The sequence below is a fragment of the Delphinapterus leucas genome, chromosome 15 (genome assembly GCF_059928025.1).
Source record: "Delphinapterus leucas isolate spDelLeu-1000000601 "Yukka" chromosome 15, BTC_Dleu_Yukka2, whole genome shotgun sequence".
In the NCBI taxonomy this organism is placed as follows: Eukaryota; Metazoa; Chordata; class Mammalia; order Artiodactyla; family Monodontidae; genus Delphinapterus; species Delphinapterus leucas.
This window is the reverse complement of record NC_143143.1, coordinates 7,246,821-7,270,557: the sequence shown is the minus strand read 5'-3', so window position 1 is coordinate 7,270,557 and position 23,737 is coordinate 7,246,821. Positions and strand designations below refer to the sequence as shown.

Here is a 23,737-nt window from a genome sequence, read left to right as displayed (position 1 = left end):
ATAAAAGAACCTGCTGCATAAAAAACTAAATTAAATTAAATTTTAAAAAAAAGGAAATCTCCGCAACCAGCCTTGCCCTTACCTGCCATGGATTCCCCCACAGGTACTGCCCCACTGATGCCATTTCCAAGCGCAGGAGCCAGCACTCCCCTCTCCGAGGAGGTCTCTGCTGGGCCAACTCCTAGAACATGCCCTGTCTTTTCACCTTCTAAGCTATCACTAGTTCATGACAACCCCAGGCTATAAGCTGTCCCTGACCTCGCTATCTCCGTGGCCCGGGCCTAGGACTTCATGACTACAGAAGTCAGGTGAGGCGACCGCGTGGCACAGCCCGTTCAGGAGAGTGACAAGGAGGCAAGCCCCTATCACTCCCAAGACCTTTATGGGCCATCCCAGTTTCCAAGGCTGGAGCGGCTGCCTTCGGCGCCACCTGGCGGCCGCCGCCCGAAAGCGGAGAGTGGACCCAGCGCGCGCCGGTTCCCGCGGGACGGTTGGGTAGGCTGGAGGGGGGTCGCCCATCTTATAGAGCCGAGACCAAGCGGCCCAGGGCCTGGCACGTCTCTGGATTCCCGCGGATCCCGCGGTCCTCGCGAGACCCCGAGACCCGGTGCCACCCAGCCCCTAGCGGCGGCGGACGGCCTCGTCGGACGCTGCGGGGCGCTCGGCGGCCGAGTGAGCGTGCGCGCACGCGCCCGCCCCACGCATCGCCCCGCACCGCCGCGCGCTCGCACGCACGCACACCTCGACGCTCGCCCGCGCCGGGCGGTCTCCCACGCAGTGAGCGGGTAGCGGGCTCCCGAGCTAGCTACCCCGGGAGAGGAAGGCGCTTACGCGCGGCGAGCTAGAGCGGGCACACCAAGACCCATTTTTTTCCACCTCACTTCGCGCGCGGGGACGCCGCCGTGGCCGCACCGTCCTCATGGGTGACCCCCTGAGGGCGGGACCTGGGGGTCCGTGCGGCCCAGGCCCTTCCGACCAGGCTGCGCGAGCCCAGACCAGGCCGCTCCCACCGGCCGGCCGCGGCGGCCAATGAGAGCCTGGCGTGGTGATGTCATGCCCCGACCGGATCCTGGTGACGAGAAGTCCGAGGTCACCCGTCAGGGAACCAGCGCACACCCACCCGCGGAGGTTCCGGAAGTTTCCACTGCGGCGGCGGCCTCACCCCGCAGCCTCGCGCGTGCCACCACGTTGGCCTTCCTTGTCTGGTGTCCCGGAGTCACCTCTCCCTCCCCCCGGGGGTCTCCTCCCTCTTTGGGGGTCCCCTTCGTGTCCCCTCGTGATCTCATGTTCACATCCTTATTCTCACAGGTGTCACCTTTTCTCCACCGGTGCCACTCGGGCCCCTGAGGGGGTCCTCAACCGCATTTTCACGTACCGGTCCTCCCATGCCACCCCTGCTCTGTCGTGGCCAGGGATGCTCATTTATTCGGCCCCCAGCCCCGACTTGTCAATGTGTCCAAGTGTGTCCGTCCGTCTGTGAATGTCGGTCACTGCGTTTGTCTCTGGCTGTCACTGCATGAGACTGTCCGTCTGCATGTGTCTGTCTCCGCGGGCTTCTGTCCTTCTGTCTGTCCCTGTGGGTGTCTGCTCCGCCGCTGAGGGTCTTTCTGTCGTGTCTGTCACTGCGTGTCTGTCCGTCTGTCGGCGTCTGTCACTGGAGTGCGTCTGGGCCCCGGGGTCTCTGGGTCTGGGCTCCGAGAGAGGGAGAGGGAGAGGAGGTGGCAGCCCGGGGAGGCGGGGAGGGGCGGGGGCGGAGACAGTGGGCGGGGGCGGGCGGGGGCGCCGAGCGGCCCGTAGGGGGTGTGTGCGGGGGGCCGGAGGCGGCGGCTGTCAGAGTCGGCTCAGCCTGCGCTGGGGAACATCGGCCGCCTCCAGCTCCCGGCGCGGCCCGGCCCGGCCGCCTCAGGTGAGTCTCCCGCCCCGCCCAGGACCCTCCTCCGGCCCGCGGCCCATTCCGCATCCCGGGAACGGTGCGCGCCCCGAGGGACCCAGGCTCCCAAACAGGACGCCCACCGCGCCCCGGGGCCTGCCCAGCGACGCCCCCCGACGCCCCACACTCACCCTTAACTCTTCCCTCACCGCCGCATACTTAACGATTGCCCGCGCGGGAGACAGCATCCCGCAGGGCCAGCTGCCGCCTCTGCTCTCGAATTCCTGTGGGGACCCCCGAGCGCCGCTGCCCCTGCTCGCCCCCAAGTCTGGGGCCACTGGAAGATGCCTCCTGCTTGGGGGCGGAATCCAAGCTGCGCAGGTTCCTGGAGCCCGGCTGGGCCCCCCGGGATCCCGCGACCCCAGCGCCCCTGCGCAGCTCCCAGCCGAAGCCCCCTCCCAGGCCCAGGTGTCCCCCTCCCGCGGGGACTCCGTCTCTATTTTAGGGGAAGGGGAGGCTTAGCGGAAGCCCCGAGTTATAATTAGCCCCACTCGGGTTTCCTAGTTAATCTCCATCACCACCACCCCAGCTCAGGGCGGCGAGGGCTGGGTGAGGGGTGACCGGCGGGAGAGGGGGGAGTTCCGACCCGGGGAATTTTGATCCCTTGGCTGGAGATGCCGGAACCGCGGCAGCTGCTGCCCCAAAATAGCGGCCCTGCCCCTGCCGCCGGGGATCTCCGGAGCTCCGAGAACGCAGGCGCCCCGCCTCGCCCTTCAGACCCCTCGGCAATGCCCGCGAGCCCCCAGACCCCGCCCCAAGTTCCCGGCTCCCGGACTCGGGGCGGGGAGCGCCGTCCTTTTCTCGGTCTTTACTGCCCCCCGCTGGCGGCAGCGTGCACCGCAGCATCGGATGGATGGGGGACTCGAGTCCTGTGGGGCCAGGGCTAGAGAGCCTGTGGGCTGAGGCTAGGCGAGGGGGGTGCGCAGTTGACGGGCATTCGCGGGTACCAACGCGCTGTGTCAGACAGTGGATGAGGCGGGGCTGGGTGGGGCAGGGTGTGGAGTAGGCAGGATTTGGGGTACCCTGGGAACTGCGACTCCCACACCCTGAATGCCCAACCCACACCCCCCCAGGGTACGGCCCTGGCCAACTGCATGAGAGGCTGAGGCTTCACGCCACCTCAAGCTCCCCCGTCGGTGCCTCCCGTCAGTGAGGGCCCCGCCTCTGTCGGGTGGACTGTGCGTGGCCTTCGGCCTCTGGTGCTGGTGCCCCGCACTGCTCGAACTGGGCCCGAGGCAGTCCACCCAGCTGGGGGAAGGAAGTGAGGGCGGTGGGTCTTCTGCGGGGCAGGGGAGGGTATTGCTTGGCAGGTCTGTCTCTGTTCCCTGCATTTGTCCGTCTGGGTGTATGTGTGTGTGCCTGATCTCTGTCCCCTCTTGCATCTCCCTGTCTGTGTCCTTGTCTCTGCCTGTCTCCCTCCCTCCCTCCATTTCTCTCCTTTCTGCCAACCTGCCCCACCTCCTCTGCAGCTCAGTGATAACCCCTGGGCAAGAGTGTTACCTAATCATCTCCTCCCTCCTGGCAGCTTTGAGCCTTCACCCTCTGCCTTTCTTTCTCCCAGCAGACGCCTGCCTGCCCTGGCAGCCATGAGGCCCCCGTGGTGTCCCCTGCACACGCCCTCCCTGGCTTCCCCGCTCCTTCTCCTCCTCTTCCTCCTGGGAGGAGGGGCAGAGGCTGAGGGCCCAGAGGACCCAGAGCTGCTGGTGACGGTGCGTGGGGGCCGGCTACGGGGCCTCCGCCTAATGGCCCCTGGGGGCCCTGTCTCTGCTTTTCTGGGCATCCCCTTCGCAGAGCCACCTGTGGGCCCCCGTCGCTTTCTGCCACCAGAGCCCAAGCGGCCCTGGCCAGGGGTGCTGAATGCCACAGCCTTCCAAAGAGTCTGCTACCAATATGTAGACACCTTGTACCCCGGCTTTGAGGGCACCGAGATGTGGAACCCCAACCGTGAGCTGAGCGAGGACTGCCTCTACCTCAATGTGTGGACACCGTACCCCCGGCCTGCGTCCCCCACCCCTGTCCTCGTCTGGATCTACGGGGGTGGCTTCTACAGCGGGGCCTCCTCCCTGGACGTGTATGATGGTCGCTTCCTGGCCCAGGCCGAGGGGACTGTGCTGGTGTCCATGAACTACCGGGTGGGAGCCTTTGGCTTCTTGGCCCTGCCGGGGAGCCGGGAGGCCCCAGGCAATGTGGGTCTACTGGATCAGAGGCTGGCACTGCAGTGGGTGCAGGAGAACGTAGCAGCCTTCGGGGGGGATCCAACGTCAGTGACTCTGTTTGGGGAAAGCGCAGGTGCCGCCTCTGTGGGCATGCACCTGCTGTCCCCACCCAGCCGGGGCCTGTTCCACAGGGCCGTGCTGCAGAGCGGGGCACCCAATGGGCCCTGGGCCACAGTGGGTGTGGGAGAGGCCCGCCGCAGGGCCACGCTGCTGGCCCGCCTCGTGGGCTGTCCGCCTGGTGGGGCTGGTGGCAATGACACAGACCTGGTGGCCTGCCTGCGGACGCGGCCGTCTCAGGATCTGGTGGACCACGAGTGGCACGTGCTGCCTCAGGAAAGTGTCTTCCGCTTCTCCTTCGTGCCTGTGGTGGATGGAGACTTCCTCAGTGACACGCCCGAAGCCCTCATCAATGCTGGAGACTTCCATGGCCTGCAGGTGACTAGTGGCTGGAGGGGGTGGAGCTGCTTCCTCTAGGCCTGTTCTTCACCTGCCCCTCCCCGTGGGGACCCAGGCATGAGGGCTCCTCAAAACCCACTCCCAAAGGCCCAGGCTTCTGGGCCCCATGGCCCGCTCCTCTCCCCTGAGGGCTCAATCCCAGGGTGGTCAGTGGGACAGAGAGGAAAGGAAATGTGGGTGTATTTTCTCTCTCTTTCCCTTCCCCAATCTCAAACTCTCTTCCTCCCTGGTCCCGGGTCTATAACTGTTCACCTCTCTGGCTCTTTGTCCATCTGTTTCTGTCTGCCTGTCTGTCTGTGCTTCCCCTCCCCCCATCCCTCCGTCCTGTCCCCTCAGGTGCTGGTGGGTGTGGTGAAGGATGAGGGATCCTATTTTCTGGTTTACGGGGCCCCAGGCTTCAGCAAAGACAACGAGTCTCTCATCAGCCGGGCCCAGTTCCTGGCCGGGGTGCGGGTCGGGGTCCCCCAGGCAAGTGACCTGGCTGCCGAGGCTGTGGTCCTGCATTACACAGACTGGCTGCACCCTGAGGACCCGGCGCGCCTGAGGGAGGCCATGAGTGATGTGGTGGGCGACCACAACGTCGTGTGCCCCGTAGCCCAGCTGGCTGGGCGACTGGCCGCCCAAGGCGCTCGCGTCTATGCCTACATCTTTGAACACCGTGCATCCACGCTCTCCTGGCCGCTCTGGATGGGGGTGCCCCACGGCTACGAGATCGAGTTTATCTTCGGGCTCCCCCTGGAACCCTCGCTAAACTACACTGTCGAGGAGAGAACCTTTGCCCAGCGACTGATGAGATACTGGGCCAACTTCGCCCGCACAGGGTCAGCGGGGCTGAGAGGAGGAGGGCCTCCAGGAGCCAGGGAGGCAAGGGGCGGGGGGAACAGACAGAGAGGGAGGGAGACAAGCAGAAAGGGCGGGGGGGGGGGCCGGGGGGGGCGGGAGGCGAGTTCACAAAGGAAAGGAGACAAAGGGGGAGAGAGAGAATGACAAAGGAGACCCCAAGAGAAGGGAAGGAGGGAGGAAGGCAAGGTGGCAGATCCTGATGAGACAAGGACAGAGCTGAGGGAGGCAAAGAGAAGAGAAGAGACAGACAAGGAGAGACAGACAAAGGAGTTACCGGAGCAGTTAGGAGTGTGGATTGTAGAACTGGATCAATTGGACCAGTGATGATTTTTTTAGCTGTGACACACACGAATGCACACACACGCACACAGTTTACCTGTCTGAAGAAGGGGACCATAAATATCCCATCACATGGGTGTCCGCAGAAGTAAACATGATGTTTGTAGAGATAGGACTGGGCCTGAGTATATAGTAAGGGCTCAGGAAGTCATAGCAATTTTTTAAATGGGAGAAACAAAGATGGAGCAGAAAAATTGAGGGGAAAAAAAAGAGGAACAACAGAAAGAGGGAGGGCAGGAGGAAGGGGAAGACTCCGGAGTATGGAGCATATTGGAAGAGAAAGGATGAAGAAGAATGTGGGAGGGAGGAGACGGGGCTCTCCCTGGAGCCTGAGGGAACGGCATGGGTCAGGAAGCAGCCTGCCTCCTCCTACTCTCCATCTCCATTCCCCAGCCCCCAGGGGCTGAGCGTTCCCTTTCCTTCCGCAGGGACCCCAATGACCCCCGAGACCCCAAAGCCCCGCAGTGGCCACCATACACGGCGGGAGCGCAGCAGTACGTGAGCCTGAACCTGCGGCCACTGGAGGTGCGGCGGGGGCTGCGCGCCCAGGCCTGCGCCTTCTGGAACCGCTTCCTACCCAAATTGCTCAGCGCCACCGGTACGCAGGGGCCAGCGGGCAGGGGCTGGGAGGAGGCGGGGGAGAAAAGGGGCGCGGAGAGAGAGAGGGAACTGGGAGCCGGCCGGGTGTAACCCCTCTCTTCTCCCCCCAGCCTCGGAGGCCCCCTGCACCTGCTCAGGCCCCGCCCACGGGGAGGCTGCCCCGAGGCCCAGGCCCGGCCTCCCCCTGTCCCTCCTCCTCCTCCTCCTCCTCTTCCTCCTCCTCTCCCGGCTCCTGCGGCTGTGACCACGGCCTCTTCCCCCTCCGGCCTCAGGGGGCCCCTCCTCTAATGAGTGGTCTGACTGTGGGGAAGGGCTCCACTCAGGGATCTCCGACCCAGCGCCCCCTGCCTCCTCAAACCGAGAAACTCAAACTGGACAGGGCTGGGGGCAGGGGGGTGGGGTGGGGTGGGAGGACACCTACGACCCATCTCAGGGATCCGCACGCCTTTATTGTTTAAATGGAAATGAAAAGGCCAATTTTCTTTTTTTATAAAATTATTATTTGGAGCCTGAGCTTGGTGTTGGGGTGGGAGGGAGGCCCTAGGGCTAGATAGCACCCCCCAGTGGGGCTATAACCGCCAACCATTTCTGTCTCTTCTCTTTTCCCCACCAACCCACGGATCCTCCTCCTCTGATCCCTTCTGTCCCCCTGTCTTCCGGTCATTTTCTCCCCCTCCCTCCTCCTTCCCGCCATCCTTCTCTGGCCCCGCCTCTACCCTCGTCCTTCCCCTGGTCTTCCGTCTGTTGCGTGTTCTCCTGATCCTCTTTTCACCACCCAACGTGGTCTCCTACATTCTCCGTGTGCCCTCCCTGAACTCACGCCCCCCTCCGTGTCCGTTCCCGTCCTTCCCCATGTCCTCCCCCCCACCCACTTGCCGGGCACCCTGGCCGCAGACACGCTGGACGAGGCTGAGCGCCAGTGGAAGGCTGAGTTCCACCGCTGGAGCTCCTACATGGTGCACTGGAAGAACCAGTTTGACCATTACAGCAAGCAGGATCGCTGCTCAGACCTGTGACCCAGGAGGGACCCCCTCGTCCCGCTGCCCTGCCCGCTCCGCCCGGCCCCTCAGCTGTATATACTATTTATTTAAGGGTTGGGATATAACACAGAGGATCCCTAGACCCTGCCCACCCACCCCCGACTTTCCCCTGGGGCTCCCCGCCCTCTGCATGCCTCGGGCCGAGCCCCCTCCCCCGCGGTGCCTTCGCCCCTCTGGGCTGCCAATAAACTGTTACAGCCACAGGAGTGTGCGCGCCTGGGGAGCCAGGGTCCGGGCAGAATGCCTCAACCACTGGGATTGAGTGAATGGAGGGATGGCTGCTAAAGCCGGCGGGAAGAGCGGATCTGAGGGGTGGGATGATGGGCGCCCGCGCCACGCCCCCGCCGCTGCGGCGAGTACATTCCGCCCGGCGAGGTGGAGCTCACGCCTGCGCAGTGAGGACGGCGGCGCGGACGCGGCGGTGCATTGTGGGAGCCCCGCGCGGCGGCTTGGTGGTGGTTGCCGCGGGGCGCGCCACGCGCTTAAGCCTGGGGCCAGGCGAGAGCGACCCCAGGGACTGTACGCCCGCAGTTAGCCCAAGACTCGGGGCCGAGAGGAAGCGCTAGAGCGCAGAGTTCTCCCTGGAGTTCGCTCCGCGCCGCCTGGAGAACGGATCTGCCCGGCCCGGCGACCGCCGCTCCCGCCCACCGCCCTGGAGCCGCTGAAGGACGTCCACCTGGGCCTGGCCCCGCCCGGCCGCGGTGGCGGCCGCGCTCGCCTGGCCCTCCTCTCGGGCCATTACATTTACTATCATTACGGCTGCGACGGCGTGGACGACCGGGGCTGGGGCTGCGGCTACCGCACTCTGCAAACGCTGTGCTCGTGGCCAGAGGGCCGGCCGGCGGGCGTACCCGAACTGGCTGCAGTGCAGGCGGCCCTGGAGGACATGGGCGACAAGCCCCCCGGGTTCCGGGGCTCTCGGAGCTGGATCGGCTGTGTAGAGGCCAGCCTCTGCCTTGACCACTTCGGGGGTCCCCAAGGGCGCCTATGTCACGTGCCCCGTGGAGCAGGGCTTCAGGGGGAATTGGAGAGGCTTTATTCCCACTTCGCAGGGGGCGGGGGACCTGTAATGGTTGGAGGGGATGCGGATGCCCGGTCAAAGGCCTTGCTGGGAGTGTGCCTGGGGCCAGGCACGGAAGCCTACGTCCTGGTATTGGACCCTCACTGCTGGGGTGCCCCGAAAAACCCCAGTGAACTACAGGCTGCTGGCTGGGTGGGCTGGCGAGAGGTGAGCACAGCCTTTGACCCCAACTCCTTCTACAACCTGTGCTTGACCAGCTGTAACTCAAAAAAGCAGCTGCCCACCCTGGACTGAGGCTTCTCTAGCACGATACCCGTTGATCTAACCCATCTCAAAGGCAGAGGCTGCCTGATGTCAGACCCTCAGGAAGCCCCAGCAGAGCCTGGGATCTTTGGTGTCAATAAAGTGGCAAGGCCCAGCCAACCATGGCCCCAGCTAATTTTTGGGAGCATCTGGGGAAGTATATTACATATATACATTAAGCCAGGAGTCACCACGCAAGTGTTTTTATTGGCAGTAGGGCTGAACGTACAAAAACTTCTCAGAGCTGGATGGGACAAGGCAGTCACAAGTATAGATGATAACCAGGAGTGAGGAAATGTATATGACTCAAAAGAAATCCACATCATCTGGAGCATCCAGGTCACGGTATTCCACAATGGCCCGTGGGTCTCCACGGACCATCCTGTGAGATTAGAAAGAGGTAAGAGGGGGTGAGATTTGAGGGTCCCTGAAAGGGAGTTTGAAGAGGGCCAAGAAAACATAGACATCTTAGCCCAGTCTCACCTGTTTCGGGGTTTCCCAGGATAACCTCCCTGGCCTCGGAAGGCATCATAGTTCCCTCGGCCAGCACCATAGGGAGCATGGGGATATGGAGGCCCTCCTGTGGGCACTGCAGGGCGAACAGCACCAGCTATGAAAAAGATCAGTGTTGAGTTGAAAAACTGTGACCTCAACTACATCCTAGCTAAGTTTTCTTTCTCCCAGCCCCAGTCCAGGTCCTTTCAACTCCCTCTTACACTTACCTCCATAGCCCAAGATGGGGGGCCGGGGCTGACCATAGGGCATCAGGCCCTGGGGAGTCTGGTGTGGGTAGGGGAGTCCCGGGGTCAGACCTGGGGGGAGTACAATACGGACAGGGACATGAATTACTGCGGGGCGAGGGTGGGGGGTGGGGGTTGGTGGGGGTGGGGGGCGGGGCAGTGGCGGGAGATGGACAGCTGGCTTTTTAGTAATATGGCCTGAGAGTGGGGTAGAAACTTCTCAGGATACAACAAGTTAAAGAGAACCAGGAGGGGCTTCCGTGGTGGTGCAGTGGTTAAGAATCCGCCTGCCAATGCAGGGGACACGGGTTCGAGCCCTGGTCCTGGAAGATCCCACATGCCTCGGAGCAACTGAGCCCGTGCACCACAACTACTGAGCCTGCGCTCTACAGAGCTCGCAAGCCACAACTACTGAAGCCCGCGTGCCTAGAGCCCATGCTCCACAACAAAAGAAGCCACCGCAATGAATGAGAAGCCCACGCACCGCAACAAAGAGTAGTCCCCGCTCGCCGCAACTAGAGAAAGCCCGCGCACAGCGACGGAGACCCAACGCAGCCAAAAATAAATAAATAAATAAATAAAACCAGGAGTCTTTGAACAGTCAAGGGAGAGGGAATGGGGCAGACCCTCATGGATCGTATCTTACTCTGGGCAGGGCCAGGTGGCTGAGCTGGCTTTATCTCAGGCAGAGCTGGTCGCTTGGCATCAGTGAGAAAGTTGTTAAAAAATGCAACCTCCTTCTTTACTTCCTCAATTTTCTCTGCATGCTTGTTGAAGATATGTTTGCGTACAAACTCAGGGCCCTGGGTGAACAGAGGAGGGGGTGAGAACTGAGTCAGCAATGAGGGTTCCCTAGCTCCCCAGACCCAACCTGCAAGGACACTCCACCTCCCCTCTGTCTCATCCCAATGAGCAGTTCCTCCCCAGGCTCTGAGGAGGCTTCCCGGCTGAACCCTCTCCTCCCACAGTCCTAACACACAAATGTCTAACATCCCAGACCTTGAATTTCTTGCCACTGAGAGGGCACAGCCACTTATCCTTGCCCAGTTCCTGGGTGTTGGAGGTCACAAACTTTTCCACTTCCTGCTCAGGGTCTTTGCGACCCATCTTCTGGGCCTCTTCCTCTGAAAGAGATTCCCGCACACTCAGCAGTGGAGTCAGCTTCTCCTCAAATGTCTTCTGCCATTCTAGCACTGTGGTTTTGGAACAGACGGAGAGCAGGTTGGAGAAGGGAGCCCGGAGGCGGGGATTAGAGGAGAGGGTGGCAGAGCATTGCTACCAGAGCAGAACTAAGGCCAGAGGCAGCTGGGAGAGAGGGAAACCAGGAGTGGGAAAGCTGGGAGGTCACCTTCTCCATGACTGATGCGGTTGGGCGGCATGGGCCCCCGAACATGGATGATGCCACAGCGGTTGGGCATCTCATCCTCATTGGGGTACTCGCACGTGTTATAATAATCCAGGGAATGCACGATGCGCAAATAAAGGAGGAGTTTGTCCAAAACCTAAGAGAAATGAGAAGCTGAGAGTTCCCCATACACCTGCCCCTTTACCACCCCGAGCCAGGCTCTCCCACGCCCCACACACTCTGCACCCACTGGCACCTTGATCAGCTTCTCATCCCGCTCCACGTTGATCTCTGCAGGGTTCCCTTCCTTAGGAGGCTCCTCAGGAGGGGCCCCCCCACTGCTCCCCAGCAGCTCCTCCTCCTCAGCGCTCACTTCCTCAATCAGGTAGTCAGTGATATTCTTCAAGATGGGGTTCTGCGAGGGCAGACTCTGGTAGGGTGAGAGAGGTAGAGCAGACAAAACTCCTCAGGGTAGCCTAGGAACCTTCTCATTTGAAAAGGCAATGTGGGGCAGAAAGGAGTTCAGGGCTTGGCTGGGCTGTTACATTTGCCTCATTATTTGTCTTAATTTGTGTATGTGTTCTGCCCTAGCCGATAAATAATCACTAACACCAATCTGTTTTGTTGGAAGCTGGAGATGCTGCTCGGGAGGAGAGGGGCAAATACGGGGGTGGGTACAAGGGGGTCAGTGCTACAGACCAGGGAAGGCCAGAGGTGCCCACAGCAGATGAGGGGGAACCAGCGGCTTTTTAACAAGTTCCACGAGGAGTCACTAACCGTTGGCAGAGGAGGCGTCCCAGGCTCAGAGGCCCAGAGCTGGGTCCTGTCATCCAGCGTGTGGATCAGCTTGGCCGCCAGCTTGATGTCGTTGCGCACTATCTGCCTGTGCTGCGTGATGCCGTTGACGTTGCGGACGCGGCGCGTCAGGTCTCTGTTCACGCCAGGGCTCAGCTCACACTCCCGGAGCTGGAGGGGACAGAAGGCTCACCAACACTTGCCGAAGAAGAGCCACTCAAAGACTGGCCCGACCGAGCACGCTAGCGATCAGACTGAGCTCCCTAAGGACAGGGGCCAGGGGTGTCTTGTTCACAGGAACAGTCTCAGAGCCAAACCGAGAGACAACTGCATACAATTCACGTGAGCAGACTAAATGGGTGAAATAAGGAGCAGATGGATGAAGCCATCAATGAACGAAGGGATCAGAGACTGTGTGGAGCAGGGGGAGCCCCGCCTTCTCTCCCTCAACAGCCCCACTCCCAGGACTCACTCGGATATTCTGCAGGTTCCAACAGATCTCTTTAATGTTAACGCTGCGGTCAAAGGTCACCCAGCCACGACGGAAAAACCTAAACAAGAAAATGTCAGCATAATCCTGGGATGGACGTGATGCTGGCCACCAATCTTCCCCTGCACCTTTTCCCCAAGGTATCCAGGGTCACACCTCCCTCCATTCCTTACCTCCTCTCGGGCTGGGGCTCCGATAATGCCACGCGCATAAAGCCGGGGTATCTTTTACAAAGCTGGAAAAGCAGAAACAGAAGCCCCACTTGTGATTCAAGGATTCACTTCTTCCTCCAATCCCCATGTCCTCAGAACCCTGGGGAACTGCCTTTTCATCCTTCCTTGGACTAGGAAGAAACAATTAAGGGCTTAAGAATAACAGCACTTGAAAGCAAACCATGCAACCAGGGCCAGCCTCTCTGAAGGGCGTGGGCCCATGGGAAGGGGGCCTCCCCATCAGAGAAACAGAGATGTAGGTCAGAAGCAGTGCCAGGTTATCTTCTCGCTGTCGCCCCACCCGAAGGAATGGAGCCTGGGCGTCATCCCTGCCCCCAGTACCATTCTTCCCCACTCACAGAAATGATCTCAGCCCGGGAGATGTTGGGCGCGATGTTGCGCATGAAGAGAGAACAAGTCTTATGCAGCGGTCGGGGTTTACATTCCAGCCCAGGAGCGTCCTTAGGCTTCTCCCTCTCTTCTTCCTTGGGCTTCTCCTTTTCCTTGAGTGCTTCCTCTATGCAGGAAGTGGTGGGAGTTGGTGAAAATTTATTGTCAATTGAGGAGGGGAGGATAGAGAAGCTGTCAAACCTCCCCGCACCAGTCCCTCCCAAAAGGCCACCCTCCCATCAATTTCACCAACCTCTCACCTCCCCCCGCCACACCGGTCAGTATGAAGAGACTGGACTAGAAGCAAAGAAAATAAAACCTACCAGCCTCCTCCTTCTCCTCCTCGGCCTGACCACTCTCCGACTCCGACTCCGACTCGGACACACTGCCTTCGTCAAAGCTGTCATCACCACTATGCTTCCTATTCCGCTTCTTGCTGCTCTGTAAGAGCCACAGCAAGGGGAGATGAGTCAGGTACCAGGACCCAGCCCCGACACCGACCCTGTGCAAAGGAGAGCCCACCTTTTTGGCTTCTTTCTCAGAGTCTTCTTTCTTCTCTTCCTTGTCCCCATCACCCTCGGATTTCTTGGTTTTGTCATCACTAGAACTGTCGTTTTCGGCCTACAGGTAGAGACAAATCACCAGGGATGTTGGTCTCCCCTTCAGCCTTTGTCAGAGGGCCCCACCCACCCTCCACAGCTGAGCCCACAAGTTCGCCTCTCCCCCACCCGAGACACAACCCCCGAGGCAGCCCCATTCTCCTGCCCAGGCGGCACAGGCAGCACCCAGAAGCCCCGGCACTCAGACCTGTTTGCCGTCCTCTTTCTTGTCATCCTTCTCATTGGTCTTGCGTTCTCCATCGCCCGGGCCTGGTCCAACCCGGCCCTCCTCTTTCTTGCTGGGCTCCCCGGGCTTCCCTGCCTGTTCCTCCTCCTCCTCCTGCTCCAGGATGCGTAGGTCATTCTCTGTACCTCCTTCCATCTTAATCACAGCTACCAACAAAGGGAGCAGAGGTCACCATCCAAGGGCCCTGGCCTTCAGCCTCTGGCTTTCTGTCCATCTATTTCCATTTTCAACCAAGACCTTGGTGACCAGACAATCCCACCCCTCCCAATCCACCCACCTGCATCCAGCATCTTGACAATGGCATCAGCTTTGTCTATGTCCAGCAGAAGATTATCAAACCAGCCGCTCTCCATGAGGGACAGGAATACCCTCAGTCGGTTTTGCAGGGCCCCCCGGGCCTCCTGCCGACGCTTCCCCACCTCATCTGGGTGGTACTTAGACCGAAACCTGGGAAGGAAGTGCGGAGGGAAGAGGCCAAACAGTCACTGGAGGCCAGAGCCAGGACATGGGGAGGGGCCCAGGAAAATCAGGGGAAAGCCCCCATCCTCTCACACCCACAAAAGATCATAAAAGCAGAGATGAGGGGAGAGGGGTGCACTAGAACCACCCAATCCCCCCAAAAGGAACCAGAGGTTATGCTCTGAGAAGATCTAGGGAAGAGCCAGGAACTAAGAGCTCTGGATCTGGAAAGAGCATGACTACAGGGGGAGCCAGGGCTGGAGGCAGACTGACTGCCCTGAGTATCTGGGAAACACAAATTTTAAAAAGTGTAGTTTCCCAAAGCTTCCCAGAGGAACGCTAAGGAAATAGTAGGCCCCAAAGAACCTCCCTCTCCTTGCCAACCCCAAACTAGAGTCATTAAAAGGATTGCTCCCACCAGCTCCCTCCATCCCTTGGTGGAAGACAGGGAAACCTGAAATCACCAGAAAGGAAAAGCCAAAAAAGGCAGGATACCTTTCTCCCCCCTTGGGAAGATAAGCAGATGGTGAAGGGACAGGGGAAGAGCAAAGGGAGAAACTGAAGTGCCCTTATAACCTCAGGTACTGCCCACAGGGATCGAGAGAGGACAGGGTGGGGGGTTAGGATAGATCATGAAAAAGGAAACACTTAAATTAGGACCCTGGGCAGGGGGGAAGGAGTCGGGGGGAGGGGGAGGGACAGAAGAAATCAGGCTATGCAAAAAAGAAAGGAGAAAGTGAGAGGAAGTCCCAGAAGTCAAAAACAAAAAGGAAAACTAAAGACCAAACAGACTAGGGGGAGAAAAAAAAAACAGTAGAAAGAAGCGTTAGGCAGGAGCAAGAACAAGGACGGAGAAAGAAGGAAAGGTTCACGAGAGAGTGAGACAAAGACACAGGTTAGGAAGAAAGAGGAGACGGTGACAGAACAGAACCACGAGTTGAGCGTAAGAGGAAAGGAAAGCCGCAGGCGTCACCTCCAGGATCTTTACCTTGGCCGCTTGGTCAAACAGAGCTCAAGATTTAACTAGCCGCGCCCAGGGCCCATGCTGGCTGGTGGGCCACCGGCTGGCTCCTGGCTGGGGCGCCCGGCCCGGATGCCCCACCCCCGCGGGACTCCGCGGTGGCGGCCCTGACTGACTAGCTGCCTGAGCGATCACATTGAGCTAAACCGCTGCATTGTGCACAGCAGTGCCCTGCCTGTCTGCCTGGCCGGGGCAGCGCCGTCAGCCCAGGGGCTCATGTATGGGCTGGGTATGGTGGGGGTGGAGGTGGGTTTGCTCCGAGCTCCGTCGATGAGCGGGTGTAGTTCCCAGTTCTGGCTCTTTTCAAGGAGGAGGAGCAGAAAGAGGATGAGGAGGAGGAGGAGCAGGAAGGGGGGAAAAGATGGTTGATTAAAATTAAAACATCCACAAAAGGAAAAAAATTAAAATTCTTTTTCTGTCAAACGACACTGAGATCTTTGCTTTTCTTGTCTGGATTCACTCGTTGCTTTTGGGAGGATGCCATAGCCACACAGGGTCCCGGCGATCAGGGAAGACAATGACCCAGTATCAGCGAGTGGGAAGCAGTCTGTTTGCTGCCCCAAGGGAACAGGTGGCTCTGGCCAGCTGCCTGGAGGCGTCTCACTCACTGAGGACAGTGGGGAAGGGAGATGGCGTGGGGGCTGTGGTGGACGTGGAAGTGAGGAGGAGAACCCATCAGCCAGTGCTGTGACGCTTCCCATCCCCCACCCCCAGGAAGTTCTGGATTGGGGAAAATGGGAAGAGGACAGGGCTGCAGGCTCCGCTGGCGGGGCCAGGGGAAACATGCCAGGGAAAAGACAGCAGGAGAGGAGGGGCACTCACCACTCCTCATCTTTATGAGCCAGGAAGAAATCCTGCATCTGCTGCCTCCGGAAATCCAGCTTGTAGTCGTTATAGCGCTTAACTGCCTCTGTCTCATCCACAGAGTCATCCAAAGACAGGAGAAACTCCTTGAAGGTCTTCATCACAGGTGGCGGCACACCCAAGTCGATCTCTGCTATGCTGCCCAGCCTGAGGGGGGGCCCGGTCAGGAAGTCTTGGTTGTGGGGGAAGAGGGTGGGGGGATGGCGGGCCGAGGTAGCCAGCTGCCCCCTTCCTTCGCCCACCAGGAACATGACCCCAGGCGCCAGCTGCGGCCACCCCCACGGGCACGCCAGTGTGCCTGAGCCACTTCTCCTGGCTCCAGCCGTGGTCTTCAGCAGCCCCAATCCATCCCCCAGGCCTACCGACTCCCTTCTCCCAAGAACCCCAGAACCGCAGGTCTTTACCTGGCCTGGATAGGCAGAACATGGTGCTGCATGATGTGGACGTCTGGATGAACCCAGGGCTGAGGGGGGCCATAAGCTGGGCCCCCACCCCCCCCAGCATAGGGCATCTCATAGCCACTGTGGTATGGGTCAGAGCTGTGCTCATCCCTGAGGGTGGGGGACACAAAAGTCAGACAGAGAAGGCCATCATGTCTCCTGAGCGCAAAGGCAGATGGGACAGAGGGAGGGGCACACCTGCCATGTGGTCTCTCACCCAAGGGTTTAGAGGAACCAAAAAAGATGGGTTTATGGGAACTTTGAGAAAAGGAAATGACCAAGAAAGTTCTCAGCAGAAGTGAGGGAAGACAGCTGAGGCCCAGGTAGAACTGAGGCTGAGAAGACAGAGAAACCGTGGCCATCTCACCAGTCTCGCCTCATGCGCTTCTGCGGGGGGCTGAGCTCATGTCGGGGAGGAGAGAAGCGCTCTCGCCGATTCCTGTCATAGTCACGATATTCACCCCGACTGCGGCGCTCCCGGCCACGGTCCCACTCTCTGGAGATAAGAACAAGTAGCAGTAAATAAGACACAGTTGGATATCCCAAGATCACACTCTTGGACAGGCCCTTCCCATCGTATTTGAGACACGAGACTAAAAGCCTGAAATTATAAAACTTCCCTCTAAGAGGAAAAAAACTCTTGTCTACTTCCATCACTTCAGCCATTGCCCACAAACTGATGGCCTGCCAACTCCTCCAGCCTGGCCTTTTTCCTGAGCTTCAGACCAACATCAACAACCCCTCCTAGACGACCACTATCACCTCAAAATCAACACGTCAGAATCGAGCCTATTATTTCTATCACTGTGGGCCCAAACTTGCTTCCCCTCTCCTGTTTCCCACTCTCAGTTGCACCGACATTATCGCCAGGTATCCAGTTATCAAGTGTCACCCTCACCACTAATTTGTTACTGGCTTGTTAATCCTCTGTCTCAAATGAAAGCTGTCCTTTTCCCCACAAACCCTGCCCTAGTCCACGTGCCCTGGTCCTGGCCATTTCTCCTTTAAGTGCAGCCTTGGTTTGTCTTCCCTACCTCTGGTCTCTCCCTTTCCTCCACTCCAAGGTCAAAGTGATCTTTCTCAAACACAAATCCAATCATGCCATGCCCTTGTTTAAATGCCAGTACAAAAGACAATTCAAAACCTTGGTTCCTGGCTTCCCTGGTGGCACAGTGGTTACGAATATGCCTGCCAATGCAGGGGACAGGGGTTTGAGCCCTGGTCCAGGAAGATCCCACATGCCACGGAGCAACTAAGGCCATGTGTCACAACTACTGAGCCTGTGTTCTAGAGCCCACGAGCTACAACTACTGAAGCCCGTGTGCCTAGAGACCGTGCTCCGCAACAAGAGAAGCCACCGCAATGAGAAGCCTGCGCAACGCAATGAAGAGTAGCCCCCGCTCGCCACAACTAGAGAAGCCCACATGTAGCAACAAAGACCCAACGCAGCCAAAAATAAATAAATAAAATTTATTAAAAAAAAAAAAAAACCTTGGTTCCTGGCTGTCATTCCAGGTTCTCTACCCGTTACCAGCCAACCCCATCTCCATCTAATAGAATAAAAAAGAAAATCCTCTGCTATAACCCAGTGGTTTTCAAACTGTTCAGTCTTGGGACCCCCTTTACACTCTTAAAAATGACTGAAGATTGAAGAGCTTTTGCTTATGTGCATGAGATCTCTCAATACTTAACTGTCATAATTAGAACAGAAAAAAATACCTAATAATTTTGAAGTTATATAATAACATAAACTACCCATTTATACATTTTTATAAAAAATGGCTATTTTACAAAAAAAATTTAGTGAGAAAAGTTGCATTGTTATTTCATTTACAAATCTTTTCAAGGTCTGGCTTAATAGAGGCAGCTGAATTCTCATAGTATATACTTCTCCATTCAACCTATTATGATACGCTGTTTGGTTGAAAAATAAGAAGATCTGGCCTCACAGTGATATGTAGTTGGAAAAGGGAACACTTTAATAACTTTTTCAGATAGCTGGAGATATTCTTTGCTTTTGATACTACCCAAAACTTGGCAAGAGATAGCTTCTTAAAGACTAGCTGCAATGTTGAATCTGAAACTAAATCAATGAACATTTTGTACTCTATATTAAAATTCATTATTCTACCTTGCTCTTTGAAAAGATCTTCACACATCTCATTACACGGTATCAAAATATCATAATCATTAGTATCACTCCCCATCTCACCAGAAAAGTCTTTAAAGTAATAGGAAGCTGTCAAGCTGACACTGGTAGATACAAGTTTTCCAAAATTTTAGTTTACACTGGGAAGTTCCACTTCCCCACTGGCAACAAAACTGACAATTTTCCTTAAAGTAACAAGTTCTCTTAACTTTTTTCAAAATGTCTACCAAATACCCAGATATGAATAAGCACTGTTTGATAGCCTTTCATTCAGGTAACAAACCTGAAGTGGGGGGTGGGGGAGGATGAGGACTGTTAATTCAGCTCACAACTCAATCCCACAAATACTCCTCCTCAAGGTAACCACCACACTACATGCAGAAGTGCTTTATGCATCCTTCCTATCATCACATGTATTGAAAGCCACATAGTCAGCCTTCCCTGGTGGCGCAGTGGTTAAGAACCCGCCTGCCGATGCAGGGGACACGGGTTCAAGCCCTGGTCCAATCCCACATGTCGCAGAGCAGCTAAGCCCGTGCGCCACAACTACTGAGCCTGCGCTCTAGAGCCCTCGAGCCACAACTACTGAGCCCACACACCACAGCTACTGAAGCCTGCGTGCCTTGAGCCCGTGCTCCGCAACGAGAAGCCACCACAATTAGAAGCACGCGCACCGCAACGAAGAGTAGCCCTCGCTCTCCACAACCCGAGAAAGCCCACACGCAGCAGCGAAGACCCAATGCAGCCAAAACTAAATTAATTAGCTTAAAAAAAAAACATGTAGTCAAGAATCCAATTTAATAAAGTTTAAAATTCTTATTGCTTCATTAATGACATGAAGTGAAACTTTTTTTTTTAACTGTCTGGTGCCACTGCCTTGATTTGTGCTAAGGCACCAGCAGTTTTACCCACCACTGCTATAGTACCAAATGTCAGTACAGTGAAAACAACAATACTATCTATCTTAATATTACTATGAAAATAGTTGTAAGCTAAAAACAAATGCTGGAGAGGGTGTGGAGAAAAGGGGACCCTCCTACACTGTTGGTGGGAAGGTAAGTTGGCGCAGTCACTATGGGAAACAGTATGGAGAGTCCTCAAAAAACTAAAAATAGTTGCCATATGATGCAGCAATCCCACTCCTGGGCATGTATCTGGACAAACCTATAATTCAAAAAGATACATGCACTCCTATGTTCATAGCAGCACTATTCACAATAGCCAAGACATGGAAACCACTTAACTGTCCACCAACAAATGAATGAATAAACAAGATGTGGTAAATATATGCAATGGAATACTACTTAGCCATAAAAAAGAATGAGATAACGCCATCTGTAACAACATGGATGGACCTAGAGGTTATCATACTAAGTCAAGTAAGTCAGAAAGAGAAAGATAAATACCATATGATATCACTTATACATGGAATCTAAACTATGACACAAATGAACTGTTATAAAACAGAAACAGACTCATAGAGAAGAGACTTGTGGTTGCCGGGGGGTGGGGAGGAATGCGGTGGGAGTTTGGCTTAGCAGATGCAAACTATTTTCTATAGAATGGATAAACAACAAGGTCCTACTGTATAGCACAGGGAACTATATTCACTATTCTGCAATACACCATAATGAAAAAGAATTTTTTAAAAATAATAAAAATTAAAAAGAAAATAAAAAATAGTTGTAAGCTTAGGGGCTTCCCTGGTGGCGCAGTGGTTAAGAATCCGCCTGCCAATGCAGGGGACACGGGTTCGAGCCCTGGTCCGGGAAGATCCCACATGCTGCAGAGCAACTAAGTCCGTGCTCCACAACTACTGAGCCTGCGCTCTAGAGCCCGCAAGCCATAACTACTGAGCCCGTGAGCCACAACTACTGAAGCCCGCACACCTAGAGCCCATGCTCCGCAACAAGAGAAGCCACCACAATGAGAAGCCTGCGCACCACAACCAAGAATAGCCCCCGCTCGCCGCAACTAGAGAAAGCCTGTGTGCAGCAACAAAGACCCAATGCAGCCAAAAATAAACAAAATAAATTTTAAAAAAATAGTTGTAAGCTCAAAGACCTCTTAGGGATTTTGAGAACCACTACTCTAAAAAAACTAGAACATGTGCTTTTTTCTGTGCACAACATTATGCCCCCAACTCCAAGGTGCACACTCCACCTGTGTCTGAGGAATCCCCACTCATCTTTCCAAGCCTTGCTAGGTGTCCCTTTCCTGTCGCTCTCCCCTACAATGCCTCCACCACTTGTCCCCTCCCTCAGATCTGTTCCCTCAACATTTCACATCTTCATCATGACCTCTCATATATACTCATTTGCAAAATACACCCAAGGCCATTTTGCCCCACACTCCAAGCCCCAGACTGTAAACTCCTTAAGGGCAATAACTATTCCGTAGCCAGCTTCAGAATTAAGAACACCTTTTGTTGTCGTCTGACATTCTTAGAAGATACTAAACAAAGTGTCACATCAAGTCTCCACAGTGAAGAGATATCCTGACTGAACGATTTACTGAACTCACTTTTCAAAACAACGCTGAATGAATAAATGCTATTGCAATAAGCCACCTCAAACTTTTTCCCTGATAACCTGTTTCCAAATCAAGCCTGCGCCATCAGCTCACCGATTAGATATTTATGATGTCCCTTAGATAAAAGTCTTCCACAGTTCCTTTAAATATCAGCTGTTTCTCTTTTTTTAAATAAATTTATTTATTTAATTTTTGGGTCTTTGTGGCTACGCGTAGGCTTTCTTGAGTTGCACTGCGCAGGCTTCTCATTGTGGTGGCTTCTCTTGTTGCGGAGCACGGGCTCTAGGTGCTCGGGCTTCAGTAGTTGCGGCACGTGGGCTCAGTAGTTGTGGCTCGAGGCCTCTAGAGCGCAGGCTCAGTAGTTGTGGTGCATGGGCTTAGTTGCTCCTCGGCATGTGGGATCTTCCTGGACCGGGGCTTGAACCCATGTCCCCTGCATTGGCAGGCGGATTCCCAACCACTGTGCCACCAGGGAAGCCCCTATCAGCTGTTTCTTAACAGAAACACCTCAACTATAATTAACTCAAGAACATCCCAGAAAGCTAATCACTAGCTGAGTCAAACCTAATCAATTAACCCAACCATCACTATTCAAAGAACTCTTTCAGTTTTTAGGCTAGACTATTACAAGAAATTTACATATCCTGCTAGGGTACTTGTCTGACAACCTCTCCAGTCAAGTCAATTCCGTAATACTACTTTTTTTGAATCAACATTTTTGGGGTATAATTTACAAACAATAAAACACACACAAAAACACTGGTTTTTCATACTTAAACTCTTACCTCTATTGCTTTGATCTGCTGGACATTTCAAAAATCAAGCCACAGCTAGCTCCTTGGCCAAGAGCAAATAGGCTGAACCACATGAAACGGTCAAGTATGAGCGATTTCATATGGTTCGCTCTAATAAAACCTTAAGGGAAATGCAACGAGACTTGAATGCAAGAGAATAAGACGGGGGACGAAATTAAGAAAAAGCAGTGTCTTACCGATCATTCCAATCATCCCCTCTACGTCTTTCATCTCTTTCCCGGGAACGGTCATAGTCGCTGCGCTCTCTTCTAAACTTGTCCCTGCGCCTTCGATCATATTCGTCATCACTGTCACCCATGGCGCGGAAAGAAGGGGCCTGGAGCCCGGACAGGAATAATCGGGGTGTTGAACAATGACGACAGGAGCAAAGGATTCCCCCCCACCCCTTGAAGCAGCACGCCCGCCTCCCTCCGCAAAGGCCAACCTTCCGCTGTCCCCGCCAGCCTAAGCCCTCGGCCCCGGCAGCTGTAGGGATCCGACTCTCCACTCTCCCCCAGGGGCCTCCACGCCCACCTCCCCGCCCACCCGCAGGCCCCTGTCCCAGCTGCCGGCCACAGCCCGGCTCTCCAGGCCCCTCCCCTCCCCCACCAGGGAGCGGTGGTGGCCGTTCGTCTCTCGCTCAGGCCAGCAGGTTCTCCCGGTGACCTGGGCCCGCCCCTTGCCTCGGGCGCGCGACGGGGATTGCGAGTGTGAGATGGAGACACGGGGCTCTCAGCGACGGGGCCGAGTAGACGCGAACAAAGTGGGACAGCAGAAGATGGGCGGTCGGCTCGCGCCGCCCGAGCTGCGCCTGCGTCACCCGCAGAACGGCGCCTCGGCTCACAAACTACAACCCGCCGAGCCTGATCTGGAACCAACTCAAAGAAGCAAAGGCGGGGAGCACCAGGGACTGATGGGAAGGGGCGGGGAGCCGGAAGTCTCGCGCTCTTTCCAGGACGAGAACTGCGGGCGAGAGAAACTACGGGAGCAGAGCGGGACCAAGCGTAGCTTCGGGAGGGAGATAGAACCCTCATGGCGTGAGGGGAAGTTTCCTCCCGCCGAGGTCGAAGGTCGCGCTTTCCCGGATGTGCTCGGGGTCTGAAACAGTTCGCGTCCAGCCGCTTTCTCCCCAGCTGTGATCACGGAGCCTCCGGAACTCATCGGGGGTGGGTCCCCTTTCTTCTTGTGCAGGGCACGGGTTTGGGGAGTGAGGGCGTTTAGCGGATACGGCAACCATTTTAAAGCATTTTCTACCATTTTGTGGTCCCATCAGAGAACCAGCCTTTGTTGGTGCCTCAGCACGTGCTACCTGCAAAATCCATTGTTCTTGCTCTTCTTCCAGAAAGGCACCCCATCTTTAAGCAAAAGTGGCAAACCCCAACCAGTACTTTGATGAGATCGGTTATAGCTTTAGGGCCTGACCACCAAGCAGGATCTGGGTTGCCCCAGATTAAATGCACCGCCCCCCCGCCTTGTTCAGTGAGTTGAGTGTGAAGACTTGCTTAGAATAGGAAATGCTGCCTCCCTTGCACATGCTGCAGCCCTGCTCCCAGCGCTGAGAGGAGGGGTGTCTTTACAGAAACTACATTAAAAAGAGTGTACAGTAGAGTTGCAAAAAAAAACTGGCCCAGGACTAAGAAGACCCTTCTGAACTTGCTTCTGCCATTTGGGAGCGATTGATGTAAGCTGAAGAAGTCACTTTTTGTTTTTTGGGGGGTTTTTTTGGCCGCGCTGCTCAGCATGAGGGAATCTTAGTTCCCAGACCAGGGATCGAACCTTTCCCCCCTGCAGTGGAAGCTCAGAGTCCTAACCACTGGACCACCAGGGAAGCCCCAGGAAGTCACTTCTTAGCCAAAAACGCAGGCAGTCACAGCAACCGTGCTTGTGTTGTTCTGCTGTGAGAATCAGATAA

At 56.2% G+C, this 23,737-nt stretch overlaps 3 protein-coding genes across 9 annotated transcripts; 2 read left to right on the top strand and 1 right to left on the bottom strand.

Moving 5' to 3' along the window:
* The first annotated feature begins 1,806 nt into the window (after positions 1 to 1,806).
* ACHE (acetylcholinesterase (Yt blood group)) lies at positions 1,807 to 7,615 on the top strand. 3 transcript variants are annotated; one of them, XM_089895734.1, is made up of 5 exons: positions 1,807 to 1,906; positions 3,492 to 4,581; positions 4,939 to 5,423; positions 6,213 to 6,382; positions 6,495 to 7,371. In XM_089895734.1, the coding sequence occupies exons 2-5, from the start codon at positions 3,517 to 3,519 to the stop codon at positions 6,626 to 6,628; spliced, it is 1,854 nt and encodes a 617-aa protein (XP_089751860.1). In that variant the 5' UTR covers positions 1,807 to 1,906; positions 3,492 to 3,516; the 3' UTR covers positions 6,629 to 7,371. The 3 variants fall into 3 exon arrangements, with proteins under 3 accessions (XP_089751860.1, XP_022443676.1, XP_030619563.1); XM_022587968.3 differs by having other exon boundaries at positions 1,836 to 1,906; positions 3,495 to 4,581; XM_030763703.2 differs by lacking the exon at positions 1,807 to 1,906 and having other exon boundaries at positions 7,279 to 7,615.
* A 202-nt stretch (positions 7,616 to 7,817) lies between these two features.
* On the top strand, positions 7,818 to 9,590 carry UFSP1 (UFM1 specific peptidase 1). The gene has a single exon (XM_022587970.3). The coding sequence runs from the start codon at positions 8,311 to 8,313 to the stop codon at positions 8,737 to 8,739; it is 429 nt and encodes a 142-aa protein (XP_022443678.1). The 5' UTR covers positions 7,818 to 8,310; the 3' UTR covers positions 8,740 to 9,590.
* SRRT (serrate, RNA effector molecule) lies at positions 8,936 to 23,664 on the bottom strand. Of its 5 annotated transcripts, none has more exons than XM_089895727.1 (20): positions 22,509 to 23,664; positions 22,023 to 22,162; positions 16,718 to 16,846; positions 16,315 to 16,461; positions 15,869 to 16,057; positions 13,844 to 14,013; positions 13,528 to 13,712; positions 13,243 to 13,341; positions 13,044 to 13,161; positions 12,690 to 12,847; positions 12,292 to 12,353; positions 12,101 to 12,179; positions 11,611 to 11,799; positions 11,090 to 11,263; positions 10,837 to 10,990; positions 10,488 to 10,681; positions 10,135 to 10,291; positions 9,471 to 9,572; positions 9,232 to 9,358; positions 8,936 to 9,130 (listed from the first exon to the last, which is right to left on the bottom strand). In XM_089895727.1, the coding sequence occupies exons 1-20, from the start codon at positions 22,857 to 22,859 to the stop codon at positions 9,055 to 9,057; spliced, it is 3,000 nt and encodes a 999-aa protein (XP_089751853.1). In that variant the 5' UTR covers positions 22,860 to 23,664; the 3' UTR covers positions 8,936 to 9,054. The 5 variants fall into 5 exon arrangements, with proteins under 5 accessions (XP_089751853.1, XP_089751856.1, XP_089751854.1 ...); XM_089895730.1 differs by having other exon boundaries at positions 8,936 to 9,074; XM_089895728.1 differs by having other exon boundaries at positions 9,471 to 9,560.
* Between the last annotated feature and the right edge of the window lie 73 nt (positions 23,665 to 23,737).

What these genes read in the sequence shown, in the direction of transcription:
- ACHE (XM_089895734.1), top strand. Translation starts at nt 3,517, where the DNA reads ATGAGGCCCCCGTGGTGTCCCCTGCACACGCCCTCCCTGGCTTCCCCG. An exon ending in GAGACTTCCATGGCCTGCAG is followed by an intron (nt 4,582 to 4,938) that starts GTGACTAGTGGC and finishes CTGTCCCCTCAG; the next exon opens with GTGCTGGTGGGTGTGGTGAA. An exon ending in CAAATTGCTCAGCGCCACCG is followed by an intron (nt 6,383 to 6,494) that starts GTACGCAGGGGC and finishes TTCTCCCCCCAG; the next exon opens with CCTCGGAGGCCCCCTGCACC.
- UFSP1 (XM_022587970.3), top strand. Translation starts at nt 8,311, where the DNA reads ATGGGCGACAAGCCCCCCGGGTTCCGGGGCTCTCGGAGCTGGATCGGC.
- SRRT (XM_089895727.1), bottom strand. Translation starts at nt 22,859, where the DNA reads ATGAGGGTTCTATCTCCCTCCCGAAGCTACGCTTGGTCCCGCTCTGCT. An exon ending in TGTCAAGATGCTGGATGCAG is followed by an intron (nt 13,713 to 13,843) that starts GTGGGTGGATTG and finishes CTTTGTTGGTAG; the next exon opens with CTGTGATTAAGATGGAAGGA. An exon ending in GGACGCCTCCTCTGCCAACG is followed by an intron (nt 11,264 to 11,610) that starts GTTAGTGACTCC and finishes TCACCCTACCAG; the next exon opens with AGTCTGCCCTCGCAGAACCC.